General features: G+C 44.7%; 1 protein-coding gene across 7 annotated transcripts in view; it reads right to left on the reverse strand.

The window, feature by feature from the left end:
• TDRD7 (tudor domain containing 7) overlaps nucleotides 1-27,664 on the reverse strand; it is a 49,741-nt gene that overhangs the window by 13,657 nt on the left and 8,420 nt on the right. For all 7 annotated transcript variants that reach the window (XM_066181494.1, XM_066181493.1, XM_066181492.1 and 4 more), the window contains exons 3-6: nucleotides 23,819-23,960; nucleotides 22,532-22,745; nucleotides 21,319-21,404; nucleotides 13,094-13,311 (exon numbers count right to left, since the gene is read on the reverse strand). In XM_066181494.1, coding sequence (XP_066037591.1) covers nucleotides 13,094-13,311; nucleotides 21,319-21,404; nucleotides 22,532-22,745; nucleotides 23,819-23,960 — 660 coding nt within the window. The remainder of the gene's footprint in view (nucleotides 1-13,093; nucleotides 13,312-21,318; nucleotides 21,405-22,531; nucleotides 22,746-23,818; nucleotides 23,961-27,664) is intronic.

Consider the following 27,664-nt stretch of genomic DNA (forward strand, 5'->3'; position numbering starts at 1 on the left):
CTAATCTATGCAATACAACTGGGACTTGCTGACAAAGAAGTACTGTCTGTCTTTCCTCCTAGGAGGATGAGAAGATGGTGAAACCCTTCATAAATTTACATCTTTTGCACATTAACCTCCCCAGTATTCCCCACAGGCAGCAGATGATAAACAAAGGTTTCTCTCAGTTTACTGAGGGAAAGGAGATTCAATTCTGTATTTCAGAAATGAGAGGACATTTGCCAGGCAGTGCTCTCAGGCAGGCTATCTGCTGTCATGCTCAGGGAATTGTTTTTCTTACAAAAGTTCTGGAATTAAGGAAGAAATTTCTGGTTCGTAATAAATTTCATAATTGATTAGACCCTTTTAAATCATGCCTCCAGCCTCCTTCAGAACCAGATATTTTGCCAGTCCCTACAAATCCACCCTTTGGTAAGCTCAAGAATAAGCATACCACATAGTCTGAAGTCAGACCATTGAAAGTACTGTTTGAGAACTGTAGTCACAAACTCACAATAAAATTCTGCTTCCTAAAGCTTTGCAGTTTCAACCTAGATTGATCTAACTACAGCTTAGCAGGAATCTATGTAAAATTGAGATAACAAAAGGTCTTAGTGTTTTCACATTGGTCCCAAAGCAAGAAAAATAAAGTTACTAAGGTTTCTGTAGCTCCACTTTGAAGTTCCTTCATCAGAGGAAACAACTCTAATAAAAGTAATTTTCAAAAACAGATCAATGAAAAAACATGGAGCAGCTGAATTACTTGCTACTGCTCAGGAGTAGCATTCACTTCCACCCTACTAATGTTAATACCCATCAAAACTTTATAAACCTTGCCCAAGTAATTCTTTGCAGCTCTGACCTAGCAACATACAACCAAAGCATAATGAACAAGACTTCAGGTATTATCTTACAGAAAAAGAATAACACATATCACTCATTAGCAAGAGAACATTAGCAAGAAACAAATACTACACAATACATTGAAAAAAAATATTAAATGGCCTTTGCTGTGTCTAGAACCATGTATTTTGTCCTGTGCATACCTTGTCACACTTAAGACAAAATTGCCACAAGATGATCTGAGTTAAGAGTCAGGAAAAGAACTATGCAAGTGCACCTGCTCTGCATTGTATTGTCTAAGCTGGTGGCAAAACAATCTGTGAAAAGGTTCTTGGAATAGGTCTTGGTCAACTTCTATGAGCACTAGCATGACACAAAGGAAATAATTTTCACAGATATAAAAAAAAAATATTAACTATGTTAGAGAACCCTCACACATTTCTGGTAGCATGCCTAAATTATTCTCTATCAGTGAAAAACCAAAATAGAAATACTTTCTGCAAGAGTAAGACATAAGAAAGCAATGTTCTTGGGCATCTCTGCTAGTCAGCTTGATATAAGAGATAATGAACACGCCTGTCAGTGAAACCTAGAAGGACCAAAGATGCCTTCACTGATTCCTAACAGAAAACATCTGTATTTGTACCCTCTGATACGAGGAATCTTACTGTGCAATCTTACTGTGCCCTTTGTACCACAGGAGAAGAAAGGAGTTCAGTTAAAAATAGAACCAAACAAAAAACTTATCAAAGCCTTGCAAAGGCTTTGCAAAGACTTTGATACACGGTCAGGAGACCAAAGCATATCAAGTCACACAGACAAAAAAATCAAGAGCATGACATCTGGGCAAATAATGACATCCTAGATAGAGAGGAATTGATAAGGATGTCCCATGTGTCCATGCAGAAGACTGAGGAAATAATTTACGTGACCAGCCAAGGAAACTTTTAGCTCCAGAAAATACTTAACATTATCAAGACAACAATTTGTTAGAGAAGGCTATGTTGGAATGTATGGTAGCTCATCCTGGAAGAAGTTGGATGCAGAGGTCTAACTTTATGTACCTGTTCTCTTGCCTAGTGCTCTTTAAATAGAGCTGCAACATAGCTGAATAAATTTTTGCTGACAGGATGATAAACCCTTACACACTAGAGACCAGCAGTGGACTGAGGAGAGAAGATCCTCAGAGATCTTTAAGCCTCTTAACTCCAATAATAGCTCTGGGGTTTTCTAGGCACTGAAGTTCAGTTTTGAAGAGACTGTATATGCTGACTGCACAAACCATTTAGAGACAGCAAAATGCTATTTCAGTAAATTGTTTCAGGTTACTTCAGTATAAATAAGCACAGGTTGACATCACTAGAATCACAGAATCATAGAATATCCTGAGTTAGAAGCAACCCACAAGAATCACTGAGTCCAAATCCTGGCCCTGCAAAGGCCATCTCCAGGAATCATGTCACCTTCAGGACCACAGAAACTTTTAATAACAAGTAAATGGCTTCACTTTTGAGCAGCACTTCAAAATAGCCACTCTTTCTTAAGCACAAATGCCTCAAACCTTGTTGAGCCTATAGATCTGCCTTCAAGGTACCTCCCACTAGTATGGTTGACAGCCCAGCTCCACAAGCACAGTATTATTCTGGGAGGTACTGAAAAACACCTGAAAGACACCACAGTCATTTGTCACAGCCAGCACAGGTGCTTGAGGGTGAAGTCCTGCTTGTCAAACTTTATTTCATTTTATAACAAGATAACCCACCTAGCTGATCCAGTGGATATAATCCTTTTGGGTTTCAGCAAAGCTTTCCATACCAGCTCTCACAGTGTCCTCCCGGACAAAACATCCAGCACACACCTGGATAAACACATCATGGGGTGGGTGAGCAACTAGCTCACAAGCTGGGCACAAAGGGTAACAGTGAATGGGGCTGGAGACCTGTCACTGATGGGGTTCCACAGGGCTCCATCCTCAGCCCTGTGCTCTTTAACATCTTCATAAATGACCTGGACGCTTAGAACCTTTGGAAGGAGCACTAAGCAAGTTCACAGAAGATACACAACTGGGAGGGGCTGTTGACTCCCTCACAGGCACAGAGGCCTTGAAGACTGACCTTTACCAATCAGAGGACTGGGCAACCAACAGTGTGAAGTTTAACAAGGGGAAGTGCTGGATTCTGCACCTGGGATGGGGCAAACCTGGATGTGTGTATAGACTGAGGAACAAGAGACTGGAGGGCAGCTCCATGGAATGGGACTTGGGTGTCCTGATCAATGGCAAGTTGAACATGAGTCAGCAGTGCCCTGTAAGCCAGGAGGGTCACTCATATATCCTGGGGTGCAGTCAGGCAAGGGAGGGGATTGTCCCACTCTGCTCTACACTGGGGCAGCCTCCCCTTGAATGCTGGGGGCAGTTCTGGGTGACACAATGGAAAAGACATTAAACTATTGGAGAGTGTCCAAAGGAGGCCAATGAAGGTAGAAAAGGGGTTTAGGTGAAGGCCGCATGAGAGTGACTGAGGTCATTTAGTCTGTTCAGCCTGGAGGAGACTGAGTTGCAGTCTACAACTGCCTTGTGAGAGGAAGAGGACAGGCAGGCACTGGTCTCTTCTTTCTGGTGATCAGTGACAGGACCACAGGGAATGGCCTGAAGTTGTGTCAGGGGAGGTTTACGTTTGGATATCAGGAAAAATCTTTTTCACCAGAGGGTGTCTGGAGCACTGGAACAGGCTCCCCAGGGAAGTGCTCACAGCACCAACCCCAACAGAGCTCAAAAAATACTTGGACAGTGCTCTTAGGCACATGGTGGGATTCTTGGGGATGTCATGTGCATGGCTAAGATTTCTATTCAATGATCATTGTGGGTCCCTTATAACTCAGAATATTTTCTGATTCTGTGACCATGCCTCTTGTCATCTCTCCATTACAGAGCACAAAGCAGAGACAACAGCTGGCAGAATGAATTATCAGGGCAACAGAGAGTAAAGCCGTTCTACACAGGAGAATAATATTTTTGTCCGGGGTTTGAATAACAAGAGGCAGCTCTTAAAAACTGAAATCTGGAGACTTAAATAATAAAACTTCAAATAAAAAAATACTCCCAAGATAAACACTGACACTGCAACTGAGTGGAATGCAAAAGAGCAAGTTCCCTTGTTTTGACACACACATACAGCAAGGACAAATGCAGACATGCTCCTGTATGCGTTGGTAGGACAAAAGCTTTGCACATATGTTTGACAACATTCAAAAAAACATTGCACTAACATATTTAAACTAAAGAAAGTATCCACTTTCCAATGCCAGCCTTGCTTAATTGTGCATCCAGTGATAATAACATACTGGTAATCTCCTGTAGCATCAACAGTTTCCAAGAAGGAACTGGAAAAAACACATCCTTGAAATGAGTGTTTCTTGTTAGAGTACATGTCCTTCAAGGTTACATTCAAACTAGCATATACAGTTATCTTCTGCCATTCTTCTGCAAGGTAGGAAAAGAGAACCTGCAAAGGAAGTTAGCATTTAATGTCAGTGACAGAGTCTCATCTTATGTGGCAAACAAGAAGTCTGGCTCCACAATTCTTGGTAACAAACAGGTTCTCAAAGATGGCTCTAAAATACAAATCAGAACTATCACTCTGACCCAGTAAGAAGAATTTGTCAGAAGTGCAGTGCAGGAGTTCTTTCAGATCTGATTTAAATATGCAACAGGGAAGCCAACTGCCATGCCATACATACCACACATGCTACACAGAAACATTTTAGTGATAGGTACCTTAGACAAATGGTGTGAAGGCAACTCTCGTCTACCTGACTTTTCTCAACAATACATGAATTTCAACTCCTAGCAAGCTGGAGCTCAAAGCAGTGAGGAAGGTATTTCTGGCCTTGATCAGTACCACCTTGCATCCACACACTGGCTGAGAGCATCTCTTCTCTGTCACTGGCAGCCACCACAACTTCAGGTTCCACTGGTTTTGCCCATCCCTCTACAGTACACATCTCCCCAGGCAATGGTGAGATGCTGCTTCAACATTAACATTCAGTTCCTTCCTGTTCCTCCACGTAGCTGCTTCTGAAAGCAATAGGGTTTAAGCTACCAAACTGCTGAGTATGCGCCCAGGGCAACCAAATCTGGGGAAAAAAACAAACTTGGCCACTATTCTTGAAAGGCTGAAGATCCCCACCGCACACGGTGGCATCACTCAGTAAGGAGCTTTTCCTTACAAGGATGTGGAAGCTTCTTACATCATCCAGTTACAACTAATCCTTGGAATCCACTCCAGCTTTTACAGCTTCTAGTCTGATATGCAATTAATTATTTTGTGTGGGAAGCTATGATACCTGTCTTCTTACCCTAAACAACAGAAGAACACATCAAAACACCTGTTTTTAGCCAAGCCTCAAGTCAACTGGAAAGTTGAGGCAGTACTGGAGTATGTCGGCCAGAAAAGCTGCAGCATGTTGACTGTTAAAAAATGACTGGATACAGACCTGGACAGACTGCAGGTGACCCTGCATGAGTATGGGGGTTGCATTAGGTAATCAAAAAAGGTCCCTTCCTATCTCAGTGATTCTGTGATTCTCTCTAGTAGTCATTTCTTCTGTACTTAACTGAAATGTTAGAATGCAAGTCATACTGGGTATATTTTTGTATTTTCTTTTGTTGTTAAGGAATCCCTATTGTCAAGGTATCTCTCCTCTGTTCAGGTTCAGCTCACGCTCAGGGCTGGGACAGCAGGCTCGGTAAAGTTCAAGAGTGTCTTTAGATTGCCCCCTTCTGCCCATTCTCTTTGCCCTCCCACTTCATTACCCTGCACATCACAGTGAAGATACTTGTTCTCCAGTTTCTTGTGCTTTTGGAGTCTGACTTCATTTGGTGACTCATCATGTTGTCTAACCACTCACCACCAGGACTGAGATTCAGGTATATTGATTTACAGTCTTATCTAGCACTGTGTTTGGACAGTAAAGTTATTCTGGACCTCCTGTCCTCAACTGGCTCATTTCCACACACGCTACAACAGCACCTTCTCAGTGAGGCTGACACCAACTGAAGTCTGCTCTGTGCTGAAGCACATCTAATTACATTTTAGGTAGAACATGTCTTGTTTTTTCTGATCGCTGTTCTAAATGGCTAAGGGCTCTGTGTCTAAACACCAAAGTCTTCACTGACCATGGCAAAAGAAAGTTATCATAATCCAAGAGTTTATCTACTGGAAACAGCTTTTAGGGTTCGTGTAAAACTGTGAGCTTTCATTCATACATACCACCAGATGTGATAGCCTGCTCCATTGTCTCCTCCATGTGCAAAGTACATTAGAGTTGGATTTTTTATTCTTTCAAGTCTGTTTCTCTGTTGAGAAGGATGACTTTTGCTTCACACAGCTTAACTGTTATATAGGAATTCCCTCTCTGAGAGTAAAGACTGACAAAACCAAAATTTCTCAAGGAATACAACTCTCTACTGTGGTGAGAAATCCTTCTCTCTTCTGTTTGAATCCTTCTCTTCTCTGTTCTGAACAGGTTGAGCATACCTGGTTAATTCACTCTGAATGTCACAGTAAAAACTCAGCTGCCTGATGCATTAGTATGTAGTACCTATTTTGTTAAGACATGGTGTACTGCCCAGGACCAGATCCAGAAAACAACAGTCCTAGTTCAGTCCATTTGTTTACCATCTAATCCTGGCCTCCCAAGCCTTTAGTTTCACTTTCTGCAAAAAGTCCCAACATGTATAAATGTAAAACGTGAATAATAATCTGAGAACTAATACAGCTAAAAAAAGATAAAATAAACAAAATATCCAACTAGTCAATTAGACAATGTCTCATTGTTATCTTATGCAGGTCTCATTCTTATCTAAAAAATCCTCTATCTTTCTGTAGGGACAAACTTAAATTGGTAGTGACTACTACCAAAAACCCCAACCAAACCAAAAACCTAACAACAAACCAATTGAACACCCCCAAAACAGTGAACAAAAATATGTTAATTTCCCCCTTAATTTCTCAAATTTTCTTTCAGTTATGTATTTTCAAGACTGACAGACTGCAGGACCTGTCCAACACCTTACAGATATCCAAGAGAATAAGTGAAGAAAACTAAGCTTCCCTTTACCCTGTAAAGCCTCCTCCTCATAATAAACAGCCAGATAAATGTTCTCCAGTCTGAGGAGCCTTTTCACACAGTATCAGGCAATACAGTGTTTAAGGTCACTAAAGAATATGCTCATGTGTTACATATTTTTTAGTCCTATGTTTATTAAAAAGCAATAAGAAACCTGACTGAGGAATGATAGATTACAGATATAAAACTGTCCTCTGACAACAACAGATTAATAGTTAATCTGGTACGTAGCCAGAGCCAGTAGACTATTCTATGGAAAGGAACATCTCTGTTCTAGAACTGCTGAAAAGCAAATGCATCTTTTCCAGCACAAGTGGAATTTCAAAATTCAGAATGGTAGTGTTGTTTTTCTACCAGCTCCTTCAGAAAACAGACAGAAAGACTAAGGCAGTCATTACCACAAGATAACTCCTAGAATCATTTCAATATGCATACATCCCTTCATTCTGGCAATTAAAAAGTGTCTGCTTGTTATTCATTCTTGTTGGGGGTTAGGTTTGTTCCTTCTTTCTCTAAAGATTTTTTTCCCCACAAGTTACCAAGGAGACCAAGTGTTGGATACTTGAGAGTACTTAACCGAAACAAAGAGATGGACAAAGGTGGAAGGGGGAGATAACGCAGATAAAAGACAGAGCTTGAAACAGCTGCGGGCTGTTCATTTTTTGGCGTTTGGGGAGAGAGAACAGCTGTTGCTGGCTGGAAGAGTTTCACTGTGGCCAAAGGGATCCAGTCCTGGGAAACCTACTATCACCGGTTCAGCCTGAATCCTGAGTTTTCTCTGCCACCCACGGGAGCTGGGCCAGGCTCTGCCTCGCCTTCGGCTTCTTCGGCGCTGCTCCTCTTGCTACACTGTGACCCTGCACCCCTGCGCTGCCGGAACATCCTGCCCCTGCCTGCCGGGAGACTCTGCCATCCCAGCTACCAGCCCGGGACTTTTCCACTGTTTCAGCTTGGTGCTCTGAGGATCCTGCAAGGACACTGAAACCAAACTGCCCTGGGTTTTGTGAAACAAAGCCCTCAAGGTTCTTGGTACTGTTTTCGTTTGTTAATAATGCTGTAGTTGTTTGGTGGTTTTTTTTTTTTTTCGTGTTTGTTTGCTTTGTAATACATACTAGTAAAGAACTGCTATTCCTATTTCCCAAATCTTTGCCTAAGAGCCTCTGATTGTAAATTTATAATTGAAAAAGAAAAAAAAGGGGTGGGGGGGGTTTACACTCTCCATTCCAAAGGAAACTCCAGTTGTTTTTTTTATTACCTGGCTGATACCTGTCTTCCCAAACCAAGACAATTCTACAAAAAAAACCGGTCTAGGATTGGTGTTTTCACCAAAACGTTGAGTTTTATAAACATGGAAGAACTTCTGAGGCACAAGGTATGATAGGGTGTGACAGGATCCATCTGTCCTGATGGATGAAATGGCTGTAAGTGAGCCATGGTGCCACTCAGACACTCACAATTCTATGGAATGGGACAGGATTCACCTGAGTGTACTAATACACCTGGAAAGAAGCACTTGCCAAGATGCTCTCCATCCTTTATTATTGATCCTGGATAACCAAGGAGGTGTGATGACTGGAGGTGTGATGCCCACCAACAAGAAGGGTTAGAAGGAAGATTGGGAGAACCTGTCAGCCTGACCTTGGTGCTGGCAAAGGTTATAGAACAGATCATCTTGAGTGTGATCACACAGCACATGCCAGACAACCAAGGGATACAAGGGATGGGGCCCAGCTACCATGGTCTTGCCTGACCAACCTGATCTCCTTTTATGACCAGGTGACCTCCCCAGAGGATGAGGGAATGGCTGTGGATGCTGTCTACCTAGACTTGAGCAAAGCCTTTGGCACTGTCTCCCACAGCATTTTCCTGGAAAAGCTGGCAGCCCACAGCTTGGACAGGTGCACTCTGTGCTGTGTTGCACGGCCACACCCAGAGAGTGGAGGTGAACGGTGCTGCAGCCAGATGGGGGCTGGTCACTTGTGGTGCTCCTCAGGAATCAGTATTTGTCCCAACCTTGTCTAAAATCTTTACTGACGATTTGTATGAGATCGACTGTACTCTCAGTAAATTCACTGATGACACCAAGCTATCACTGATGACACCTTTCTAATGTATTTTGAGAATACTTATCACTTGCATTTTTCCATACTGAGTCAACATTTGCATGAAACTGTTGTAAATGCCATGATCCATTTTTCCCAAGCTTAAAAGTCCACACAGAAAAAAACCCACTTTTTTTTAATGTAGTGAGAGCCTTTCCTGTCTATGGCTGTAATGAAGATTACAATGAAGTTTTATGGGTCAGAAACATGGTATGAGGAGGTTACATATCTCTTCAGAAAGCCCGGGTCTTTGTAACTGAACAACCCTGCATTATTAGCCAGCTGAACTTGTATTTGCACCCCTTACCAACTCACTTGTTAAAATTCTGACCAGCGTGTGTTCCAAGTGTTACCGGTGAAGAATTCCACCATGACTTCCTGCCTTTCTGAAGGTAAATCATTTCAGGCTTGCTCCATTTCCAGTCTTTAAACCAACTAAACATCCATGCAAAGATGTTCCCTGATGTCCTAGGACTGCCTAATTCTCTAAAAGCTTTTGCAAAAGAACCATGCAAATTCAGGCAAAAGTTCTGAGATAAAATCTAAGAGTTTAGGCTTCTCTTGCACTGCCATATCTACCATCACCACCACATCATGCCTCAATCACCCACAGACTTCAAGTAACTGAAGAGAGCTGAGCATGTACAAGGAAAAAGTCCCTTAAACATACATACAACTTAGTAAGGAGGTTTATATTTAGACTGAAAAGGGGACCATTTTCTCATGTTGCCAATATCAAATATAAATTTATCATTGCTTTTTGGGTTGTGACTTTAAAAAAAAAAAAACAAAACAAACAAAAACCCAAAAAATAAAAAAAACCCCCAAACAAAAAAATTTTTAATTTGCATGCCTACATGCCTCTCACACCTCTGCTGCAATGTTCTCTCTCTCCCTCATTCTTTCGTGTCCCAAAGTGCAACAAGGGACCACTAGCTGCTCAAAGACACATGGCAAAGTAATTAGTCAAATAGAAAGGTAAAAAATTCTGACACAAAAATGGCAAAGGTGGGATGGTCACTGCCAGTCATCATGTTTTTCAAAGCACTAGTGCTGGAGGTAAAGGCAAACAATTCAGCAACACTATGAATCTCCCCAGAGCTGTTGAAGCAGATTCTTCTCCCAGCTGAGAAATGTCTAGACAACGAAGACTTGTAAGCATATTTATTGTCAGTCCCATTGCTCATGAAGGCTGGGCTAGAATCTGTGACTGCGAGTTACTACTTGGAAACTGTACTTTAGCATTTAGTTGTGCAAAATACGTTGCTACAAGAAAGATGCTCAAGCAAGCTGACCTAAAGAAGGGAGGTAACAGAAAAATGAAGAAAAAGTCAGCCTCAATACCTCCCGCCTCAAAGGTGAAAACTGAAAACAAGATCACCAACCTGCAACTTACAGTGACATTTGGAGACCTGAACTCACTAAACAGGAAAAATGTCCATTACCCGTGGCTGTCAAAACACAGAAATTACAATTTCCTAGATAAGATTCCTTCTTTTCAAACAGAAGTTTTAGAGATGCAAAGTTATTCAGCAGTGATGCTCTCCAAGGCACAGCCCTCAAATTAAAAGCTTGGAGACACTGAAAGTGTATTAGGTTTGTCATCTGCAGGTTTGTAACCATGCTACACTGATCAGAATGAGTACAAAAAGAATGTGTTCTTCTTTAAGAATAGAAGAAACACCTGGTGTTGGGTTTGGTCTCCTCACCCAAGCTTAAAGATGGTAAAAAGTCTTTTTTTCCCCCTGAAAGCCCCGAGCCAGGTCGCTAGAAATAAGCAGAGTCCTCAAGGTGTTCTCTTAATATTTCGTGTTGTTTATTGTTTTGTATCTTAAAATGTTCTCCGTGCCCAGCCGAGATCTGAACAGCAGCTAGGACACGAGGCAACTCCCCCCACAGTGGGACGTCGCAGACCCTTTATACAGAAAGTTACGTATCACCCGTTTATACTTATATTCCAATACCTATCACCTATACTAAAATGGTCAACTTTAATCCAATCTCCTTAAACTACTTTGTGCCACTATCACCAAAAGATGGAGGCCAGGGGAGAAGGAGGAAGAACTAAGGGCAACACCCTAAATCCTCCATCTTGTCCCCCATGTACCTATATTCTAAAACCTCAAAACTACATCATTTCTCATCCTATACCAAACTAAACTACTTTCTTCACATCTTTGTGGTTTGTAATTCTTCCCCCAATGTTGGAAGCCGCTCCCATGGACTGAAGTCAAAGGCAGTGTCCTCCTGAGCTCTGTGCCAGGGTCTCCAACCCCCCTGTACAGATCTCAAACTCTCTTGCTCAGGTCTGTGACCTTCCAGGGCATCCAGAGGAATGCCCTGGACTCCGACAACCAGGCATGTTTCTGAGCCTGGCAGACACTCCCATTGTAAGAAACCAGTAAGACAGAAATAATCCAGGTATCAGATACCTTTACTTTTACTGGAGAGTACAGTCTGTCTTCTGCATTATGAAGGTTCTACAGAGCTGTACACCTGCAGACAGTGTTTGAACAGGAAGTGATTATCTTCAAGAGATGTACAGTAACTTTTATATAAGAGATCCCAGTTCAAACTTCTCCATGCCTGAGCCATAATTACAATTTTGTAGGTCAGTAAACTAAGACAGGCTTTAGAAGCTCATTAACAGTTCTCTACAATAAGACTGATTCTGCCAAAATAACTTGATAGTTCTGAGTGCTGTTGTACTGTGCCCATTGTATTACAATGTTTCCATGGATTTAATCAATGCTTATATATGCTTAAATGACTTCATTTGCATGCTAGAAAGAAAAAGATAGACCCAACAGATAACAAGCAAATGGATAATGAATACAGAACAAAGATCCTGGATGAACAGAACTAACTGAAACATTAGCTACAAAAAACACTAAAATTTGCTGCACAAAATAAGCAATTCAAGACATAACAGTTTGCTCTATAGATAACACTGGAACCAATCATCAACCATCAAAACAAATTGCTGATAATTGCATACATTTCTAGTGTATGTAGTAAGGTGTTACAAACACATACTATGCATCTGTGAGAATACTATATATGCATGCAAAATGATGTTATTCCTGAAGAATATTTATTCAGCTAAGTTAATTTCTTTTTTTTTCTTGGCATGTAATGCTTTTACATGAGAAAAGACTTAGTAGGACATACAAAAAATGCACTTTAAGAAGATAAATATTCTTATTACTTCAATACTCTTCTGTGCCACAGTTTGACAGATACCAAAGAAGTAGAAAGTCTTCATTGATATCACTGGCCTGTTAAAGTAAAGTTAAACAAAGCCTTGATCCAAAGCTGCATGACACCATAAATGACCCATGAATGCAAAAGAAGAGACAGAAGTGGAGCAGTTGAAGACCCTCCACCCAGTGGTCATGACAACTCATGTCAGACCTCTAAGTGGACACTCAGCCAGATATCAGTTCCTAATAAAAGAAGAAACTACACCCTTGGTAATCAAAAGGTAACAACTATTATTGTATCATAAACCAAACTTACACTGCAAAATTTCTTGGCTTAAGATGGGAGAAAGACCTCTGGAAAGTCTATAGAAAGGTAGCTACAGTTAGACCTCAGACTGTTCAAAAAGGATGTTGGTAGCTTATAGTTTCAGAAGGAGGTAAACCCACCAGCACGGAAAAGTACAAATAGCAACTGGAGAAAAAACCCAAACAAAGAACAACAAACATGGCATGGAGATCACATGTCATCAGCTATTTGAGTTGTCAGAAATGGGGTCAGTTAAAGGTGGCAAGTCAGCAACCTCAAGCATTTGCTCCAGACCACCAAAGAGGCTGACATTCCTTCTTCAAAACACTAGTCCACTCAACAGTGATTTTCTGGGTTTTCAAAAGGCATTGTTACAATTTGGGAGTGTGGCGGTGGGGAAGTGGGGTTTTTTTGTCACTGCTACAGAGCATGAAGGGAAATGCAGGTACACATAAAATAACATTTGGCAAATGAAAACTTGGAAATCTGTAGGGTACAGCCATCTTCCACAAAAATGACGTAATACTCACTGTGCACACATGAGGCCAGTTCTCAAGCTGATAGAGCACTTCTGTGCTAAGGTCCTCCCAGTACATTTCCTGATAGATCTGAGGTATCTTTGACAACCTGACACCACTGCTGTACTTGCTCAGAAGCTCCTTAATGCGACTTTGAAGTTCATGGACATCAGCAACAGAAGAGCCAGGGGCAACAGTATGTGTCTCTGCAGTGGATGTATTCAAGCTATCTGTTAAAAAAAAAATACAGCCTTGAAGTAAACACAGCCCTACAAACAGAAAGACAGATGATCACCTCCATACTTAAAAACTAAACATGGGGGCTGCCAGCATAGCACCAACCCTAAAATGTACCTCTCCTGCCCAGCAAGGCTGGTTCAGTCAATTCCTATGGCAAAGAACTATGGAAATCTCAGACCTTTAGTAACTACCTGTTGAGGGTTAGGTTTGTTCCTTCTTTCTCTAAAGAATTTTTTCACCATAAGTTACCAAGGAGACCAAGTGTTGGATACTTCAGAGTACTTAACCGAAACAAAAAGGTGGACAAAGTTAAAAGGGGGAGATAATGCAGATAAAGGACAGAGCTTGAGGCAACTGCAAGCTCTTCTTTTTCCGGCATGGCGTTCGGAGAGAAAAAGAACGGCTGTTGCTGGCTGGAAGAGTTTCACTGTGGCCAAAGGGATCCAGTCCTGGGAAATCTACTATCACCGGTTCGGCCTGAATCCTGAGTTTTCTCTGCCACCCACGGGAGCTGGGCCAAGCCCTGCCTCGCCTTCAGCTTCTTCAGCGCTGCTCCTCTTGCTACAGTGTGACCCTGCAGCCCTGCCTGCCCAGACATCCTGCCCCTGCCTGCCGGGACACCCTGCCATCCCAGCTACCAGCCCGGGACTTTTCCACTGTTTCAGCTTGGTGCTCTGAGGATCCTGCAGGGACACTGAAACCAAACTGCCCTGGGTTTTGTGAAACAAAGCCCCCAAGGTTCTTGGTACTGTTTTCGTTTGTTATTAATGCTGTAGTTGTTTGGTAGGTTTTTTTTTTTTGTGTTTGGTTGCTTTGTAATACATACTAGTAAAGAACTGCTGTTCCTATTTCCCAAATCTTTGCCTAAGAGCCTCTGATTATAATTTATAATTGAAAAAAGGAAAAAAAAGGGGGCGGAGGGGGAAGTTTACACTCTCCATTCCAAAGGAAACCGCAGTTGTTTTTGGTTTTTTTATTACCTAGCAAATACCTGTCTTCCCAAACCAAGACAAATTTTGGCACCCAACGTGCGGCTTGAGGGCACTGAGAAAAGAAAAGGGAAGAGAAATAGCGGTTCTTAACTAACCTAGTACTTTCTTTTGTGTGCGTTAGATATAAAAACCTCATTAGGCAGCATCATGTGGTCTAACTTACCCTGGTTTGGATGGCATGTGGTTGTGGCTGTATTCTTCCCATTTGCAGGCCCTTATCTAAACACGGGCCCTATAACTAAGGCTACTGTGACTGTGATCCAGTTTATTTTATGGCTTAATAAGGTGAAGAACTAATGGATTTTTAATTTCCTCTGGAAAGCAGGCACATGGATTCAGGCCTATCGTACACTAACTGTGTGTTTTTGGAGTTACTTTAACAATGGTACCTACTGTGAGGAAATGACACCGAGGGAGTTTTTTTTCCCAACCCTTTACCCATCTCTTTGGGTCTGCCCCACCAGTTTTTGAAGGGTTTAAATCCTCTCTGAATGCTAATTATATCATACAATGGCTGGTGCTGCTAATAGGCGTATTCTATTTAGCATTCAGAGATAAGTGAAGATTGACCTGGATAACCACCCTGATACCTACCCCACAGAATAGGGATGATACCCCAGAGCCTGACTCTGCCCCACAGCCTGCCTCAGAAAGGATCCACCCGGATTGGGTTGAGATTCTGGTAAAAGAGATGCATGAGATGGGCCAGATGCTGCGGGAGTACATTTCCCCAGCTCATGAAAAACCCTCCCCCTGCCCCGAGAAGGCAGAGACTGATGGTGCAGCAGTGGAACCCACAGATGTTACAACTGTCCAGGTTCCAGCTGAACCACAAGGGCAGCCACAGCCAGCAGCAGTCGCCCCTGTGGAAACAAGGAAGTGTAAAGTGAAATCGTCAGATCCTGGTATTAAGGATAAGAAAGGAGGGCCCTCACAATCCACAGAAGAGCCACAGGTTGAGATCATCACTGAGTCCCTGACGTATGAAAGTCTACATAATCTGCAAAAAGATATTGTACGACGAGGACGTGAGGCTTATACAGCCTGGCTACTTCGAGTCTGGGACCTTATGGGTACAGGCGTACAACTGGATAGTGCTGAAGCAAAGAATTTGGGACCCTTAACCCAGGACTCAGGTATAAATCAGGTATTTGTAAGAGAGCAAAGGCCCCTTTCCCTTTGGGAACGACTTCTAATGAGTGTGAGAGAGAGATTTATCCACAGAGACGGAATGCAAGACCACAACAATAAAATGCGATAGAAGACCCTTGAGGAAGGAATCCAACAGTTGAGAGAAGTGGCAGTATTGGAAGTACTTCTTGGGAGGACCGGACAGCATGATAATGACCCCGACAAGGTTAGATGCACAGGGCACATGTTGTGGAATCTGGCAACTCATGGACCATCTCAATATGCCACATTCATCGCAACAATTAATGCCGAAGATAACCGAGAGACACTGGGTTCTGTTGCCAACAAGCTCAGAAATTATGAAAGTATGATCAGTGGCCCAATGCAGGTTCATGTCTCTGCGGTGGTGAAGGAACTCAAAGAGGAAGTGAGAGAAATGAGAGAGGAGATGAGAAGGAACAATTCCCATGTAGCACCAGTGCGAGTCACAGGCCCAAGAATCAGAGCCCAACATCCCCCAGCGAGAGAGAGAGGGTACACCCCTCGAGCTGACCTGTGGTTTTATCTGCGGGACCATGGGGAGGACATGGGAGTGTGGCATAAGAAACCCACTTCTGTCCTGGCAGCACGGGTACGTGAGCTCAAGGAAAGAAACACTAACAAAGGGAGTTCCACTAGAATGAAGGTAGCCTCAGCCTCCCATGAGCAAGCTGCCAGGTATTACGGAGGTGGGAATACTGTGTCAGATTCCCTCAAAGGAACCTCTATCATGTATGTCCAAGAAAAAAATAATAACCAGTGCTAGAGGGGCCCTGCCTCTAGCCAGGAAGAGGCACGGGAAAATCGAGTTTTTTAGACTGTGTGGATTCGATGGCCTGGCACATCAGAGCCACAAAAATGTAAAGCTTTAGTAGATACTAGGTCGCAGTGTACTCTAATGCCATCAGGACATGTGGGGGCAGAACCGATTTCCATTGCCGGGTGACGGGGGGATCACAGGAATTGACTCTGGTTAAAGCCGAAGTGAGCCTGACTGGGAAAGAGTAGCAGAAACTTCCGACTGTGACCGGCCCAGAGGCTCTGTGTATTCTGAGCACAGACTTCCTCAGGAATGGCTATTATGAAGACCCTAAAGGACTCAGATGGGCTTTTGGAATAGCTGCCGTGGAGACAGAAAACATTAAGCAGTTGAACACCTTGCCAGGACTATCAGAGAACCCATCTGCAGTGGGACGCCTGAAGGTAGAAGAACAACAAGTACCTGTTGCCACCTCGACGGTGCACCGTCAGCAGTATCGGACAAATTGAGATGCCGTGATCCCCATCCACAAGATGATCCGTGAGCTGGAGAGCCAAGGGGTGGTCAGCAAAACCCACTCACCCTTCAACAGCCCCATCTGGCCTGTGCGCAAGTCTGATGGAGAATGGAGACTGACTGTGAACTATCGTGCATTGAATGAAGTGACTCCACCGCTGAGCGCTGCTGTGCCGGACATGCTAGAACTTCAGTACAAGCTGGAGTCCAAGGCAGCAAGGTGGTAAGCCACTATTGACATTGCCAATGCATTTTTCTCCATTCCTCTGGCTGTAGAATGCAGGCCTCAGTTTGCTTTCACCTGGAGGGGCATGCAGTACACCTGGAACCGACTGCGCCGGGGGGGAAACACAGCCCCACCATCTGCCATGGGCTGATCCAAGCTGCACTAGAGGAAGGTGAGACTCCGGAACATCTACAGTACATCAATGACATCATTGTGTGGGGGAAGACTGCAGCTGAAGTGTTCGAGAAAGGAGAGAGGATCATCCAGATTCTGCTGAAAGCCGGGTTTGCCACCAAGAAGAGCAAAGTCAAAGAACCTGCCAGAGAGATCCAGTTCCTGGGAGTAAAGTGGCAAGATGGAGGGCGGCAGATCCCCACTGCAGTCATTAATAAGATCACAGCAATGTCTCCACCGACCAGCAAAAAGGAAACACAAGCTTTCCTAGGAGCCATAGGTTTTTGGAGGATGCACATTCCTGAGTACAGTCAGATCGTGAGCCCTCTCTACCTGGTTACCCGCAAGAAGAACAATTTCCACTGCGGCCCTGAACAGCAACAAGCCTTTGCCCAGATCAAGCAGAAGATTGCTCATGCAGTAGCCCTTGGCCCAGTCAGGACAGGACCAGATGTGAAGAATGTGCTTTACTCCACAGCCAGGAACAACAATTTGTCCTAGAGCCTTTGGCAGAAAGTGCCTGGGGAGACCCGAAGCCGACCACTGAGATTCTGGAGTCGAAGTTACAGAGGATCTGAAGCCAACTACACTCCCACAGAGAAGGAGATCTTGGCCACCTATGAAAAAGTTCAAGCCGCCTCAGAAGTGATTGGCACAGAAGCACAACTCCTCTTGGCACCCCAACTACCAGTGCTGGGGTGGATGTTTAAAGGAAAGGCTCCCTCCACCCACCATGCCACCGATGCCACACGGAGCAAATGGACTGCCCTCATCACACAGCGTGCCCGTATTGAAAACCCAAATCGCCCTGAGATTTTAGAGATAATTACAAACTGGTCGGAAGGAGAAAACTTTCGTCTCACAGATGAAGAGGAGCAGGAACAAGTGACACAGGCTGAAGAAGCTCCTCTGTACAACCAACTGCCAGCAGAAGAAACACACACTACACTCTTTTCACTGACGGTTCCTGTCGCATCGTGGGAATGAACCGTAAGTGGAAAGCAGCCGTATGGAGCCCCACACGACAGGTTGCAGAAGCCACTGAAAGAGAAGAGAGATCAAGTCAACTTGCTGAACTCAAAGCTGTTCAATTAGCCCTTGACATTGCTGAAAGAGAGAAGTGGCCAAAGCTCTACCTCTACACTGATTCGTGGATAGTAGCCAATGTTCTGTGGGGCTGGCTGGAAAGGTGGAAAAAGGCCAACTGGCAGCGTAGGGGAAAACCAATCTGAGCTGCTGATGAATGGAAGGACGTTGCCACTCGTGTAGAGAAGCTGCCTGAGAAAGTCTGCCATGTAGATGCCCATGTCCCCAAGAGTCGGGCTAATGAGAAACACCGAAACAACAAGCTGGTAGATCAGGCTGCCAAGATAGAAGTGTCAAAGATAGATTTAAATTGGCCACACAAGAGAAAGTTGTTCGTAGCTCGATGGGCCCATGATGCCTCGGGTCATCAGGGCAGAAATGCCACCTATAAGTGGGCCCGAGACCGAGGGGTGGATTTAACCATGGACAGTGTTTCTCAGGTTATCCATGACTGTGAGACGTGCTGCAATCAAGCAAGCCAAGCGGGTGAAGCCCTTATAGTATGGTGGGTGGTGGTCCAAATATAAATATGGAGAAGCCTGGCAGATTGACTACATCACCCTTCCCCAAACCCGCCAGGGCAAGCGTTATGTGCTAACCATAGCGGAAGTCAACAATGGATGGTTGGAGACCTACCCTGTGTCTCATGCTACTGCCCGGAACACCATCCTGGGCCTGGAAAAACAAGTCCTGTGGAGACATGGCACTCCTGAGAGAATCGAGTCAGACAATAGGACCCATTTCAAGAATAGTCTTATAAGCACCTGGGCTAGAGAACATGGCATTGAATGGGTGTACCATATTCCTTATCATGCACCAGCGGCCGGGAAAGTTGAACAGTGCAGTGGCCTGCTTAAAACTACCTTGAAGGCACTGAGTGGAGGAACCTTCAAGAATTAGGATATTAATTTAGCAAAGGCCACCTGGTTGGTGAACACTCGAGGTTCCACCAACCAAGCAGGTCCTGCCTAATCTGAGCCCTTGCAAATGACAGAAGGAGATAAGGTTCCAGTGGTACACGAGAGGTATGCTGGGAAAAACTGTTTGGATTAATCCTGCCTCCAGCAAAGACAATCCCATCCATGGGGTTGTCTTCGCTCAGAGACCAGGTTGCACCTGGTGGGTGATGCAAAAAGATGGAGAGACCCGATGCATACCTCAAGGGGACCTTGTTTTGGAGTGAACTACCCGTGACAATGTGACTGTATCCATATTTGCATGTGTAAATATATATATATATTTTTTTTTTAACAGTTAAAACTCAATGTAGTATGTTAGTATGGGAAAAAAATTCGGGGTGGATAATGTTGAGGGTTAGGTTTGTTCCTTCTTTCTCTAAAGAATTTTTTCCCCATAAGTTACCAAGGAGACCAAGTGTTGGATACTTCAGAGTACTTAACCAAAACAAAGAGGTGGACAAAGTTAAAAGGGGGAGATAATGCAGATAAAGGACAGAGCTTGAGGCAACTGCAAGCTCTTCTTTTTCCGGCATGGCGTTCGGAGAGAAAAAGAACGGCTGTTGCTGGCTGGAAAAGTTTCACTGTGGCCAAAGGGATCCATCCAGTCCTGGGAAATCTACTATCACCTGTTCGGCCTGAATCCTGAGTTTTCCCTGCCACCCGCGGGAGCTGGGCCAGCCCTGCCTCGCCTTTGGCTTCTTCAGCACTGCTCCTCTTGCTACAGCGTGACCCTGCACCCCTGCGCTGCCCAGACATCCTGCCCCTGCCTGCCGGGACACCCTGCCATCCCAGCTACCAGCCCGGGACTTTTCCACTGTTTCAGCTTGGTGCTCTGAGGATCCTGCAGGGACACTGAAACCAAACTGCCCTGGGTTTTGTGAAACAAAGCCCTCAAGGTTCTTGGTACTGTTTTCATTTGTTATTAATGCTGTATTTGTTTGGTAGGGTATTTTTTTGTGTTTGTTTGCTGTATAATACATACTAGTAAAGAACTGCTATTCCTATTTCCCAAATCTTTGCCTAAGAGCCTCTGATTGTAATTTATAATTGAAAAAAGAAAAAAAAGGGGGCGGAGGGGGAAGTTTACACTCTCCATTCCAAAGGAAACTGCAGTTGTTTTGTTTTTTTTATTACCTAGCAAATACCTGTCTTCCCAAACCAAGACACTACCTAAAAATGAATTTTCAATCACTGTAGTTATTTTCATAAGATGTTGCTCTATGTTACTTCTGAAGAGATTCTGGAAGAGGATACAGAACCTTCAGCACCACCGCAGCTGAGACACTGCACTAAGGCAGTATCTCAAGAGGGGCACAAGATAATTTCTTTATGAGTACAAACACACCAAACACATTGCACGACAACTAAGAATGCTATTCTATATTAAGACTGGCATACAAATCAGACCAATGATTTGCCTTTCATTCAAAGATATGTCCTGAGGAAATGTCTCCTCCCAGCAGGCAGCTTTTCTGTGCTCTTGCATTTGAGGAAGTCCTTCACTGGTGCAAGGAAAGTGAAAACTGTTCAGATGCTCTGGGCAGTGTCACACATTGTGAATAGGAATAAGGCAGTCATTATTCTAGGGGGAGGTTCACATTACTAGCTTACCTGCTGCCTCATCTCTACACCTCCCTTTGGTGGGGTGTATTTGCCACCAGACCTGAAGCTTCACAAATCAGGCTGACAAGTCTCAAAGAAAGCAATCATAATTTTGCAAGCCCATCAGCTGCACAACTATTGAGTCACACTGGCAGAAGAGTATTTGCTGGAGAGAAACATTAGTAATGCTGCTTACTCCTGAAAGCCAGGATTTTATCCTTATACCAGATTCCTACCCCACCGGTGAAGCTAAGCTTACTCCTTCTGTTTCCAGACTCCTCACACTGGCTTTGTGACTGGCATTGACACTGCCCAATGTTTTTCCTAAAAGACTGAGAGGCAAACAAGCAAACACACATTTCCTCAGCACAACAAAGTAAGAGTGAAAAGGTTCACTCAGAGAACTTGATTCCTCATCCAAACCCATGTTCATTCAAAATGACTACTACAATGGATATTTTAGGATGACACCCACTCTGAGTCGTCAACAAGTAATTTCTTAATGGGCATACCACTTGACTCTGTGGAAGAGCTTCTAGACAGGTGAACTTGCAACTCCTTTTGAAACCGTGGTGGGACAGTCAGTCTCTTCTCAGATCTAAAATTGGAAAGAAAATTGTGCAGAATCACTCTTCTGTCTCTAAATAATATATATTAAGTGCCACTTAAATAAATATAACTCATCTGCACACAGAGAAAAGGGAAGGCCCAAGCACAGCTGCGCCTACATTTCTGAGTCACAGCAGGATGGCTTGGTCCTTCTCTCCTCTGCACAACAGACCCCTCATGGCACATGGAACTTATGCACGTGAGTGAGGCAGGACGTGCTTGCTTTCTGTGGCTCTTCCAGAAACAGCAGGCACCGCAGCAGGATTAAGCTGTTGTGCTGCTCTGGGCCACTTCACAGCTATGCTGCCGTGGAAGTGGCATGCCACTGCCATTTCCATTCAACGCCAGGCTGACTTCCAGACTTCCAACCCAGCCCGGGTTGGAGTCCTCCCCCTGCAGAGGATTACCAGCACAATCACAGCTCCAGCGGACTTAGCACAGCCACAATGAGCAACAGCAAACACTTTCCCACCACTGTCAGCTGATGGCCCAGGGCAGCTGAAAACAACACAGAAAGAAATGATGGGGCAGCAGCTGACTAAGCCACCCGGATTAGAGAGGCTCAAACGGGGCTGAAAAGCAGCATGTACCGCTAACCCAGCAGAACTGCAGCTCCAGCCCTCATCTCAGTTCACCCAAACATGGTCAGGTGGTTCCTGGCTCCAACACGCTGAGAAGGGGCACAAACACTGACACTGCAACACAGAAGTCAGGCAAGAGGGAAAGAGCAGCCACCTGCCGACAACCATCACCCTCAACAAACACATCACCTGTCTCTGCATACAAATCTGCTCCTCCTGCTTTCTGTCAGACTGGCCACAACAGCTCCCTCCTCGGCTCATGCAACGGCCCCACACTCCCTTGCCATGACACCTCCGGCCACATTTCTCCCCAGAAAACATGGGAACAGGCCAAGAGCACAGGCTAGCTATGGCAGCATATAAAAAGGCAAAACATGACCCATCTCCTTCCTGGGGTTCCATCCCACATTCAGACTTCACCTGCCGCAAGGGCGGGAGCCTGGAGTCTCACTAGATCCCTAAAGGCATGGCTTGCATCGAAGGGTCCATCACACTTCATTTCCCCTCACTTGTGCACACACACACATTCACTGACCTGTGTACCACAGTGACATGCCTCTGCATGGGGATTTCTTTAGGTGGTCCACTCCCAGCAGCTGAAGGTAGGGCAGATCGGGCACTCTCCACAGCAGGTTTCACACCTCCACACGCCACTTCTCTGCCTCGGGGCAGGCGAGGAACAGGCCTCTTACTGCCTTCTTCTGGCATGTTCAAAGACCGAGGCTGCCGCAAAGTTCCTTTGGGCTTTCCTAAAGAGTTTGCAGGTACAGCCATGAGTAGCATTCTCCTCCTCCCAGTCTACCTCCACCTCCTGGGGTACCTCCTGCACTGCCATCCAAAGGGGTCCTTCTCTACTGTGGCTTGTGGGCACCTGAACTCCCACCACACAGCAGAGGTGGCCAAGTCACAACCACAGAGGAACATACCACTTCAGCATTCAGGCCACACTGAATGCTAATAAAAAAGCTCTTGGTCACTTTGCTGTTTATATGCTGGATGTGCCACAACACTTCCAAGGGGACTGATGTCAATCAACCTGCTTTTATAATCCCTGTCATTTAACTGGGATATGAGCCACTAATTCTGCTTCCCAACTGGCATCCTTGTAGAAAAGCAAGAAGCAGCAAACACTTCATTACAGAAAATAGGGGAATACACACAAACTGAGAACTACTGCTGTTCCAAGCTGCCAACCTGCAAGAAAATGGGTCATGCTTGGGCTTAATCCTGGGCCAAATTCCACAGACAGTTGCACAACAGCACAGCAGTGAGGAAAACCTGACCCACACTTTAGGGAAACACTGCTACAGCAGCTTATGCAAAAGGTAAGAGGTAAAAAGAGCTGAAAAGGGGTATCAGAACTTCTGTGGCACGGTGGCACTGGCATCAGCAACAGGAGCCACTGAAACAGCCACAGATAATGCTGCAGGGACTCCTCACTGTGAAGCAATGGTTCAATCCTCCCACTCCATAACACGCCAAAGCCAGCCTTAAAGAACAAGCAGGCTCATTGTCACGTTTCTTGCCTGCATCTCAACTGCATTTCTCACAAAAGCAGGAGCACATGAAAGTGAAGCCAAGTTTCCTACAAGAATTTTGTTTTTCAAGATCATTCACATACTCACCTGAAAAAGGCTTTCTCTCCGATATGGCTTTCATATATAAACACTCTTGTCAAGCGCACTCATCCTCCCAAGAACTCTTCCCCTGGACCGTGTTACTCATGGCCGTAGGTGATGCACCCACGCACCCAAGACTTTTGCTGCAACAGCTGCACAGTTCTTTCATAAAGGCAGGCCCTCTAGAGCTGCCTGCGGCTTACCTGATAAACTGACTGGAGATGTGTTCTTCAGCCTCATCTGACAGTTCACCTGCCGGACTGTCTTCTTCTTGGAACTCCTCTGTCGGGCCACCAGTTGAGCAACTTGCACAGTTTCACTGCAACTAACAGCATGGCAAATGACCTGGTTGGAGCAGGAAGGGGACAGGGGAAAAAGCAGTCAGTGAGACCCATGCTCATCCACAGCCCTCAGAATCACTTGTATCCCTTTCCAAGCTGTAACTGCTAGATCATGCAGGTCAGCAGGGAGTTCAGGAAAAGCTTCAGCAGCAGACACAGGTCTTGGAGATCTCATTCTTCTTTTGTGAAAGCCCAGAAGGAACCTCAGCGAACCTCAGAAACCAGCAAACCAGTCAAGGCCGAAGCCAGAGCCTCTCCATCACCTTCCCACATTTGGCTGGGCCCCTCTGAGAAACAGCCTGGTTTCTAACTCTCATCCCACAGGTCCAAAATCTCACTTTTTAACTCTGGGAAGCCTGAGTTAAACCCCCTTAACTCGGGGTTGCAGCCTGTCCTTGTTCCTCCTGCCAGGGCTCACTAGAGGCTCTGGCACCACACTAACCCTGTGGAGCAGGGTTGCCTTTGTCCCATTCACCAAAGAAACTGCACAACTGCAGTTATGCTGGCTGCACAAGCTGCCTCACATGCACTGGGCTGGCCCCCAACAACAGTCCAACCTTGGACTAGCCCACAGCTATCTCCCTGCCCAACTTCATGGCCTCTGGCCTCAATATCCACTCATCACAGGCCATCCCATGGATGGACACAGGAACTTGGCCCTGACAAGACACCAAACCATGTGCCTAGCATACACTTTGCCTCACAAAGATGAAAGCCCAAACTTTTGGGCCATTCAACTGCTGCAAAGGCAGCTGGATGAGTACTCCTCCAGGACTCCATAAGGACAAAGGCAGTTAGCTCAAAAGCACTAAGTTAAAAATGAAAGTCTGTGGTCTCAGGCATGTCCTGTGGTGGTAGTAGAGGTTGAGAAAGGGCCCCTTTCTCAGCAGTGCCATAGGGCCAGCACTACTGTGTTGCTAGCCGTGGCCCCCAGCAAACATCAGAGATGACCATTTTGCATACGAGCAGGGCAGGAGAAACTCAGGGACTTCACTAGCACCTCTGAAATTTAGCAAACAGCAGCTCCGAAAAGGATCTTTTTTCACTACCAAGACAGGGCAATCAAAGCAGAAAACAACAAAAGCAAGAGACTGCTAAGCAGCAACAGCTTGTTCCAGAGATCTTCTCAAGTCTCCCAGGGTAACCCAAACACCCCAGGAAATCATGGGCAGTGGATGATGACACTACGAACCAGGCAGTTCCTCCAGCAGTGCTCTCCAGCTCATCTTTCCCCCTCCTCTGCTGCACGCCCAGCACCTTTCCTGGGCTGGCTCAACACAGGGCCACTGCAGGGAGGGCCTCTCCTTCTGAGGGACAGCTCTCCTACCCCAGGAGCTCCTGCTTAAAAATCAGTGTCTCTGCTGCGCAGTCAGCACTGATAAAAACAGCAATCCAGCAATCTCACCAATGTTATGATTAAATGCCAGGAATCACAGAAAAACTGAGGCTGGAAAACATTGCTACAGTTCATATCATACAGCCATCTTTACTCAAAGGAGCACCAACTAGACCTAGTTAGTCAGGTGATGGAATATCTCCAAGGACAAAGAACTCTCAACCACTCAGGACAACCTCTTCCATTGTTTATCCAGCCTCACTGTAAAAAAGTGGGCAGTTTAATGTTTACATGGAACTGCTTTTATTTCATTCAGCTTCCATTGTCTCGTTTGTTCACTGACTACCAACTGGAACTGGAGATGGAATATGGCTCCATAGATTTTTTTACTCCCTTTAACAGACATATGGATAAGATTTCCCTGAACTTTCTCTTTTCCAGCACAAACAACCCCTGCCTTCTGAGCCCTGTATCAGAGATGTTATGTTCCAGCCCCTTAATATCTTCACAATCTTCCATGAACTTGCTTCAGTGTGGCTATGTCTGTCTTGTTCTGGGAAGTTTAGAACAGGACGTGGTTTCACTGCTGCTGAGCAGAGGGGAATAATCACCCCCATCAGAGTGCTGGCAACTCTTCCTAATGAATCCCACTACACTGTTGGTCTTCTTTGCTGCAATGGCACCCTGCCCACTGTGAACTTTGCACACACCAGAACTCCAGGGCATTTCTCTGCCAAGCTACTTTTCAGTTGGTCAACTTCAAAACTATACATGAATATAGGGTTTTTCTTCCCCAGGTGCAGGACTTGGTATTTCCCTATACTGAACTTCATAGTGTTCCTGATGCTCCATTTCTCCAGCTTCTTGAGATCTCTCTGAACAACAAGCACAGCTGTATGCTTTATCAGTCTCTCCTGTCATCCAGAGACTTGCTGAGGATGATCTCTGTCCCATCATCTAGGTCATTCATGAACACTTTAGACAGCAGTTCCTGAGCATCTACTCCCAGGGCATATCACTTTCAAGTGGTCTCCCAATGGGTTTTGTGCCACTGTTATGGACGAGGATATTACTAGCCCTACCAAAATTCAGTTAAAGTACCTCCAATGCTCTCCATTCAACCAGTCATCTCAATTTGAAAGGGTATTTATTTGGTCACATGATTTTAACTTCATATAGCCACACTGACTTGCCCTCTTGTCTTTCAAGTGTCTGGAACAGCTTTCCAGGATCAGACGCTCAAAAACTTTCCCACAATTCAACATCAGGGTGATCTTCCAACTCTTCCCAGTGAAAGGTAGTGCTTTCTTTTAGTCCTCAGGAACCTCCCATGAACTACTACGACTTTTCCAAAGTAACTGACACGTGTGGGTGCACTGCAATAAACTCATGGACTTGTGAATGTTCCATTTTTCCAAATGTTCCCTATCTTAATCCTCCCTCAACAAGGTTAAGACTTTCTTGCTCTGCACTTTCCTCTGCCTATTTCCATAGTATCTCTATACCCCTTCCAGCTCACCCAATACTGCTTTGACCTGTGTGCCCTCCTGTGTGCATGCTTGTAATGGCAGATTTAAGTCAGGAGCTCCTTCTTCATCCACGTGTACCTTCTCCAGCCTTGCTTAAGAGAGACTTTGTCACACAGCAGCCTGTATTTGAATTATAACCCATCTTTGTGAAAGGTGAACCTGAAATCCTTCCCTCTTCACCCTTTCACAGATGTCTGTGCAACAATCTGTGCTCAGTAACTTGAACATGGACTTGATAAGGCTTTAGTGAAGTGAAACACAGCAAAAGACTGAAGGTCTTAATTTGCTCTATCTTTTTTCTTCCAGTTTTCCTGGTGTCCCTCTATCCCTGTTCCTGTTTCCTCCCATTGCCTGTACACTAAACTAGCTATTTTAAGGACTTTCTATGGAAGCACTTTCTCAGAACTGGCAGGGCTCTGTGAGCTGCTCTCAAGGGGATGGCATTTCATCTTGGTCTTCAAGTTGATCAAATAATCAATAGTAAACACAGTCTTTCTTAGGCCCATGTATGTTTTTTTGGGCAGCCTCTGTATAATCCTCCCAGGCTGCTTCTCCCTCCTCATGTATGTTTCCATTTATGGCTCAGTTTTGTCAGTGCTCCTGCTCCCTTTGCTTTTTTACTCAACTGTTGGAACATACCATTCTTGAAACTGAAGAAGGCAATCCTTGAAAGCTCACTACCTCTCCTGGATCATTCTCTTCAGGACTGTATTCCATGAGTTTTCCAAGCAGATTCCTGAACAGGCCAAAGTCTGCACTCCCAAAGTCCTGCATTGTTGATCCTACTTTTTGCTTTGTTTCCTTCTTTTCAGGCTCACAGACACCATCTAGCCATAGACAGGG

The sequence above is a fragment of the Chamaea fasciata genome, unplaced genomic scaffold, assembly GCF_029207755.1.
Source record: "Chamaea fasciata isolate MVZ Bird 193981 ecotype frontalis unplaced genomic scaffold, bChaFas1.0.hap1 SCAF_4, whole genome shotgun sequence".
NCBI classification, from domain to species: domain Eukaryota; kingdom Metazoa; phylum Chordata; class Aves; order Passeriformes; family Sylviidae; genus Chamaea; species Chamaea fasciata.